Consider the following 8,536-nt stretch of genomic DNA (forward strand, 5'->3'; position numbering starts at 1 on the left):
TAATTTCACGGTCATTTGCTTTTACCTTGGAACCCGACGCACTCCTAGCCTGGATCGATCATTCTTAAATCCTAATATTGGCCGGACCTGAGGATGTTGATTTCTCTGGCACGGTGTCAAGTACCATCTTTTTTTCCACAACAATAAGATTTAAAAGTGAAAACAAGGCTCTTTAAGCTAATTGTCGCGGGTCAAACAAGCAAAAAGCAGGATATGGCCCATTTGTCCCTCGAGAATCGTCATGCACGTCTCTCCATTTTCGAATTAAAATAAATTTGAAAATATTGATGTCAATCAGGCATATTGTGCACTTTATTATTGACCGATACGTATGTTTCGATTAAATAGACAAGCAGGGTTGTGACGTGTCAGATTCGTGGGTATTTTTTAGAAATATCTCTTAAAAGTAATGTGACTTATTCATATTTTCATAGCCTTATCCGGAAACTCAGGGGGTAAGAAAAATTCGAGATAGTTTTGCAAACGATCAACTGCTTCTTGGGTTGCACGACTGTCCGACATTCTCTGAACCCCGTTTGTTATGTAGACACTGAAAAGGTCTTCTTTGCTTATCATTTATTTATTAATTTTTTTTTCGATTTTTCAACCTATTTTTTTATCTGAATAAATCATTTACTCTGTCCCAGTCCTTCAAACATGTGCTCAAGACTCTCCTAAATGGATAATGCATACAGTATTATTGTAGAGCCCTGAGAACAACAGAAAATAACAGGACAAAAGAATGTAGACTAAAAGGAAATAAAAGGAAATGAAGAACCCACCATACATCAATTTACCGTGTCAAGTTAGCCAATCCTGTTGTTTCTCAGTAATTTTCAAAACTGAATGCTGCAACCCTAACCAAAAATTACCAACCTAACTTTCCAAAAACTGCAGATATCTTGCAGTGAAAAGTGCTGTAGGGATTATGGGGTTGACTCAATTAAAATATTTAAAATCTCATAGAGCTAAGAAGAGGGTTACACTAACTTCTATGTGATGAAGACTAGGACAGCATTGCTATGAAATTTTGACCAATTTTCATGGCATGTTTAAGTCACTACTGTTTGTATTATACACCGATGAATGAATATGAATCTTTGGACTAACACACTCCTCAGTTTTCATGACTTTTAAATAAGGACCATGAAAGAGATTGATAAACTTGGGTCTTGATCCTCCCCTTGTAACTGGGTGGTTCAAATTAGTACTTTAGTAATTGGTAAGAAGTGTAATTCAAGATCAAAAAGTAAAATCAGCCAAGAACACCTTGGACAGTGATTCACAACTACAAGAACTTTTAATGACCTTAAAAATATTATGTTTGCAAGACTTGACATTTCCTAAGTGTTTTACTAAACTTTTCTTCTTTGAATGAATGAAAATGTCTTCAACAATGCATGGGTCTACACTGATACAACTCTCTCAATCTCTTACAGTAAGTAATAAATGAAACCAAGGTACAAATCAAAATGAGATACAAATAATAAGTTGAGACTGTCCATTAAAACCCTTTAACTCCCATGATCTGACTGCTAATTCTCCCCTCAAGCTGCCATAAATTTCCTTATAAATAAGTTACAAGGATTTGGTGTTAGATCAAGATAAAAACTTTTACCTGATAGGTTTAAGCATTTTGATTACCTCTTTTCTGCACAATATATGAACATTAAGGGGAGAAGTTACATGTTAATCACTGCTGGGAGCTAAAAGGTTTAACTGTAATGGGAAAGGAAAATAAAAGGTCAAAGTAATTGATAAGTGAAAGTCAGGATCCTACATTTCCTCAATCATAAGGGCAAACTAACCACCTCAAAGTTGACAATAACATTACTATTGTGCAGGAGGGGTTAGTAGTTTTTATACACAGCTTGACCTTGGGTGCTTGTCAAAAAGTTAAGTATGATAAACTGCTATCTCTTCTTGAAACCATACTTCTTTCTTTCGTAAAAGAGATCAGTCTTAGAACTTCCTAGGTTTACAATCTTGGGGCAGCCATCTCTCTGCAAAAAAAAAAACAAAACAGCAAGTCATCAAGCAACAATCATAAAACTCTAAAGCTATTCTTTAGAAAAAAATAAACTCTTCCTACCAATTTCATGTAAGTATTTGAATGAAAATATTCCATTCCAGCTTTGCTTTACTGAGTGCTGATGAGCAGAAAATTAGCCATCCAACCAGAACTTGGGTATTAAATTCACTTGGGCATTACCAAAACTTTATGTGCATATTTAAAAAAGGGAAAACTCAGGAATCAAGCCAAAGGGCCCAGCAGGCCAGAGCTTAACCAGCATTCCTCAGCATAAAGGGACAAGGAGTATTGCTACTCACCCAGATGAAATGTTATTCCATCAAAGGTTAACCCTCTCTGTAGTTTAGTCAGATTCTCCTGAAAGTTTGCGGGTATTCATTTTATACTCCTGGGTATTGAGGGTTACTTTGAGAACACAATAAACCAGTCAAGTCTTGAGTCTGAACCTCTCAACTTGGACCAGTGTCCTTACTATCAAGCCTCCACATCTTCCACACTGTATGTGAACTTTCAACTCCCATTAACTTAAACCTTGTGTTCATTTGGAGAGATTTTGCTTCCTAAAGTTACCTTCGAGTTAGTATATTCAGCATTTTCCTTCAACATCACAAATCCTTTTTATTCTTCTTCAAAGTTTGAGGTGTAAGGATCAACTGTATAATTTACATTGATGTTTAGCATCTCTAGTTGTATAAATATTTATTACACGACGCGGGCAGTCAGAGGGCCAATAACTAAAATTAACCAATCAAAATGCTCTATTGCTGGTCAATATTCTCTCAGTATTGGACCGGGCACTGTCCCGAATGGTCCCGAATGATACCGTACTTGTGTCCCTTTGAACTTCAGTCATATAATAAATCTCTTATTAACCAAGCTTGCTCTGGACCGTACTGGAAGAATATCGGCCCTTGGTCTTTTTTGTACAGACCTCGCTGCGCTTGGTCTGTACTGTCAAGACCTTGGGCCAATATTCTCCCAGTACGGCCCTCGCGCTTGGTTAATAAGATCTATAACTCACATCTTTCTCTTGAACTGTACATTCTTTACAGTAATAAGCATCAGAGACACCAGGTCCACCACATATTACACAGCGACCTTGATATGAACCATAGTTGCATTCATCACATATCCGCACCAGTGTGCAAGGACGCACATAGGAGTCACAAATGACGCATTTACCATCACCTGTGAAACACACAAAAACAGTGCATGAATATTGCTAGCAATCAATCCCAATGAAAACGATAAAAGGGGAAACAAACCAAAAGCTAAAGGGTGAACTAATCTGCTATACAAGTGATTTTTTGTAATTATAGAGATCTGACCTAACAAATAAAAAACTCCGTCTCAAAATTAACTCTCCAAATTCCGCTTTGGGAGTTTTCATTTCCTCCCTGGTTATGGAATAGGTTATCTCTTTTCTTTTCGTTGGCTCTGACTCCCTCGCATAAAACTAAAGAATGCACGTGTTTCAGAATAAGTTTGACATTCTTTCATCAAAGTTAAGGAAATCTGTGCTCGAGTTTCAACATACTTACATTTTCATTCAAAGAAAAGCAAAATAAAATCTGTAAACTCTCTAAAATAGAATTGATCAGGAGGCAAACGTTATCTGTCACTAAATTGAAGGAAAATGTGAACTTCTCTCGAACATCAGTTACTGTAAAATAAAGTTAAACGAGTCTTGTACTTACATTTTTCGCACAGCCGACCTATAGCTGAGAAATAAGCAAAAGTGGAATATAATCAGTTAACTGCATGAGAAACATTAGTTAAAATTTGCAAACAAACTTACCTACGCCAGGCTGCTTTCTGCACATAATGAGATCTGGATGATGCTTCGCCATCTTAGATTAAATTCCCATCATTCGTTGCAGGACAAGAACGTTAATCAGACGTTCTCGTGTCAAGTCCCCGTCGGTAATTTAGACCTCCAAGCCATTTTGGGGACATTTTGGGTCGATTTCCGATAACAAAATCCGATATCGCCCGATGACGACTACAACATTGGAGACGATTCCAGAAAATGTATCAGTATGTCTGATGGGGGAAGGGGGTCCACACCTCTAGGACCCAACCTCTGGATTCGCATTGTTTGATGCTATTTAAATCGCCTATCCTTCATTGGACGACTGAACGCAAAGACGTTGAAAGTTTCCCTATTTGCAAAATAAGGACTTTGCTCAGTATATGGTTTGCTTTGGGAAGGTTACGACAAGTACAGGTACCTGATCGAAAACGAACGCATTTTCGGATTTTTCTCCTCTCAAGGACTGAGGTCAGTCGGTGTAAACGTTTGTTTAGACGAGGCCTTATGAGAAACATCAACACAAGTTCAGTAACTTTATCAATAAATTGGTTTATAATTTGAATATCAAACCGAAACGTTCCATGGCTGTAGATTTAATAGTGACTGTTGTAAAAGAGACTAATTAACTCTGGGCTGCAAATTATTTACCGCTCGGTGGGGAGTGCCGGAAATATGGCCTGGCCAGATCTTTAGATTTCACGCAAACTACGCAGAACTCGGCCGCTTGTGCAATAGAGGTGCAGCCCAAACTTAAGGTAGTCGTGAATTTGCAGCTGAACGAAAAGAACACATTTTTGCATTTTTCGCCTCCTAAGCCAAGATTGCATCGCAATCCATGTATATGTGCAGCACAAAGCTTTAACTGAGAAAGGTGGAGATAATAACAAAACTGATCGAAAATGAAAGCATTTTTGTATATTTACCTCTTAAAGCAAAGCTCATTATTGCAGTAAAGGTGTTGCCTAAAGATTCAAATTCGAGTACAGTTGACATGATTAGTGAAAGAGGTCAAGAACTGAACTACAGCGATGCTACCGAGCAATATCAACAAACAATATAAACTGAAGCCCATCTAAACAAACAACTGAGGATTGGAGTGGTTAATGACTGAGATGCATCCAAGCCTAAAATCGTATTTACTGATGTTTTTTCATGCGACAAGAATACATGATATTGTGGACGCCGAGATTTACTTAGAAAAGTTTTGTCTTCAAGGACCTAGGCTATCTTAAACTTTATAGAAAATTTATCTTTGCATCCAAACTCCTTGAAACTGTTTTAAAATGATCAGTTTGATATCCACATTTGAATTTTTCCTGAAATTTTATTTAATCACCTCAGTTGAAATACACTGTTATTAATCCCGAGTGTTAAGCCTCCTAATATGTCTGAAATACTGCTTAATGCTTTTTCTCAAACAATGGAAGGATTGATAATGGTTTATGCTATTTCTCAAACAGCCAAAGGATTAAGTGGAAACTTTATTAAAAATTTGGTTTGAAAAATACTTCCAGAAATGTGAAAATCATCAAAAAGAAGCAAAAACACCTTAGCTATGCTTTAGTAAGAAAATGACGAAGAAAAAAGAATTATTTTTAACTGTAGCGGAAGTACTCCTGCAATCATTACACTTTCGTGCAATTACATGTTGTCACTTATTATATGGCTGTGTCTCACAAGGACTGGGAACTACCGAATTCACGAATTTGTTTGGCTGAATTCAATATTGAAAGCGGTCTAGTTTTTCCCATCTAGACCGGCATCTAAACCGGTCTAGAAAAAAAAGGTACAAAGAATATAAAAAATTGCCATATAATAAACATCTTATTAACCGAGCTAGGTCAGTCTGTATGGGAGAATCTTGACCTCGGTCGCTGGTACAGACCTCACCGCGTTCGGTCTGTACTGGCGACCTCGGTCAAGATTCTCTCATACAGACCTCCCGCTCGGTTAATAAGAACTAAAAATGAGCGCACTCTGAAATCTAGGGCGCTGATTGAGGATCTCAATTTATCAATTTTTACACCTAATTTTTTTTATTTTTGCTGGTCAACCCTACTTAGAGGGGAGTACTTGGGCAAAGAAAAAGAAAAAAAACAGGCCCGTAGAAGAAAGAAATGGCAACATTTTGTCAGGAAAAAAAACAGTCCTGGCACCCCTCTCCACGCTGGCATCCAAATAGCGAACAAAGAAGGCGCCATCAAATCTACATTTGGGTTCTGTCCTCGTGTACCGGTTCACAAGAGCCAATACAAAAGACCAAACAATACACAATAGCTAACCGATAACTCCTAAACAAAGAAAGAACAATGGTAATTCCCTTGTGAACCGGTACACCAGGACAGAACCTACATTTGTCGTACATAGGGTTAAAAACGAAGTTTCCTTTCAAATAAGCAAGTACCGGCCCTGATACAAAAACAGACAATCGCCTCGAATCGTAAGAAATCATGGATAAACCTTCCCGGGGGAACTCATTTCAGCGATTAGAGTATTCCTTAGGTTGTCTGTCGATTCGCTGTTTTGCTTTTCAGCAGTTTCCTCAGCTTTACCTTTTTTGCCGCGGGGTTTTCCTGTACTACCTTTGCCCATTACTTAACGTTCAACAGAACGAGATAAAAAAACGCGACTGCTATGCGATATTTTTCCTGGGAAATTAAAATCTTGATCCATTGTCATTGACGCTAGGAGGTCCCGTCTTCCCATTGGTTCGCGGTTTCAGGAGGCGAGATAATCTCCTGGTGCGGCGCTAGTTGTTTACAAACCTTTAGGAGCTAAAATCTCGCATTTGATTTTGAAAGGAGTACATCCACTTGGAGCGAATTTATAGGGTATGTAGATTTGACCGATTTTCGTGAAATTTCGCCAAAACATTCTAGGGATAATGACGAAGGAAAGTGTGTCAAGGAGTTCTGATATTTGAAATATTTTTCACATGGTGTCCATTTACGCATCACATTTCGCATATTTTACGCTACTCCAACTTTAAATGCGGATATCAAGACAACCAATCAGAATATCAGAAAAGCCTGACACATTGTTGTTGATTATATGCAAATTATATTATTTCAGACTTCCTTCCTAACTTAGATAGCATTTTTCCTCTTCTCTCCCTTCCTTTTTATATATATTTTTTCTTTTTACGTGTGCATTTGTACTTCAGTTTTCTTGCTGACCTATATAATTCATAATTTATTTTTATTTGATACTGATGTCAACTGGCTGCCTGGCCCCGCTAGCCCCTATGGTTATTCCAGGCAGCCAGTACTCTAACTTATACTTTTTAATATTCTCTTTCAGATACAATGAATATATGAATATAAATGAAGCTCATATAAATATATGAGCTTCATGTATTCATTGTATCTGATTTATCACTTTCACGCGTTTATTACGAATCAACTTAACGGCTTGCTCCCAGTTGGCTTGTTAGCTCAATTGGTAGAGCGCTGCACTAGTATCGCAGAGGTCAGTGGTTCGAATCCCGTACAGGCCTGATGTTTTTCAAGTCTGATTTTCGCTATTGCCTAAATAGCGCTATCTACTGCGAGGATCGTGCATCATACGAATATTCTCTTTGTTGTAACTTTTTCTGAGCAAGAGTGAGTACAAAATAAAGATTATTGTTGTTGTTGTTGTTGTTGTTGTTGATCCCTTGTGAATAAGACTGTACAACCATTTTGCTCGTGCGGCGGGATCCGGATACCCGATAAATTCAGTAGAACGACCCTCGGTCGTTTCACGCCTTAATGGCTCCAGCTACTCCCTAAATGAAAAAAAAAAACCCTAAGTTATATTTTTATTGTAAATTGCATTTATTAAGCTTTCTTTTTATGTATAGTTTGTTTGGGGTTTTCTCGAAACTAGCGCGCGTACAAATTTTTTTACGCATGACACCCGCGAAGGTGGGAAGTAACTTTAAATAAGCGTGATATGATACTAATAATGATAAAATTAGTAATAATAATAATGGTAGTAATAATTATAAGTTGAATTATAATGTTAAGTATAAGACTGAATTTCAAATAGTTGCTTTTTGTTTTGATAATTTTACCAGTGAACTCTTATTATGCTTTAGCTATGCAAGTTTAAAATGAATGTAGTTTTTTTAGGATTATTATTAAGTAGGATTTGGATTCTTTAATAAAGTCTCTAAGAATGATAATGATAATAGTGATAAAAATAATGACAGAAAATGCACAAGAGTTAGAAACCAATCGGTTAACCAATGAACCGTCTTTGTCCTTCTTTGGTTGACTGGAAATTGAGGGGATAGGAGCCGTTTCTATTTAGTACTGAGGAATGATTCTGTACTGAAGATCAATGAAGATAGGGTAAGAACTACTCTTGTACCCTAGATAGCTTTCTTTAGAATGAACTATTTTATCATCTTTGATATCTACTATCACGCTGGTCAAAAGAGTCACTAACGCAGGGCGCGTATTCGGAAGCAGTAGTGGGTATGACTTCCAATGACTGGGAGAATATTGGAAAAAACCTGGGGGACTGTACTTTGCTGGCGAAGCGACGAGCAGAGATTGGTACGGCTACATGCAGGGAGCCTACTGAACTGGTGAAGAGAAGGGGAAAATGATCGCTGAAAAATTCTTCCCAAGTGAACCTGTCGACAAACCAGGCAAACCGAAAGGTGGAGCAATTTCGGTGATTATGTCTTTAATGGAAATCTTGCT

The 8,536-nt window shown here is 37.5% G+C and overlaps 1 protein-coding gene across 1 annotated transcript; it reads right to left on the bottom strand.

The window, feature by feature from the left end:
* Positions 1-1,281: 1,281 nt before the first annotated feature.
* LOC111340136 (PHD finger-like domain-containing protein 5A) lies at positions 1,282-3,939 on the bottom strand. The gene is made up of 4 exons (XM_022946924.2): positions 3,831-3,939; positions 3,730-3,753; positions 3,054-3,220; positions 1,282-2,003 (listed from the first exon to the last, which is right to left on the bottom strand). The coding sequence occupies exons 1-4, from the start codon at positions 3,880-3,882 to the stop codon at positions 1,914-1,916; spliced, it is 333 nt and encodes a 110-aa protein (XP_022802659.1). The 5' UTR covers positions 3,883-3,939; the 3' UTR covers positions 1,282-1,913.
* Between the last annotated feature and the right edge of the window lie 4,597 nt (positions 3,940-8,536).

Source organism: Stylophora pistillata, chromosome 10 (assembly GCF_964205215.1).
Source record: "Stylophora pistillata chromosome 10, jaStyPist1.2, whole genome shotgun sequence".
Classification (NCBI taxonomy): domain Eukaryota; kingdom Metazoa; phylum Cnidaria; class Anthozoa; order Scleractinia; family Pocilloporidae; genus Stylophora; species Stylophora pistillata.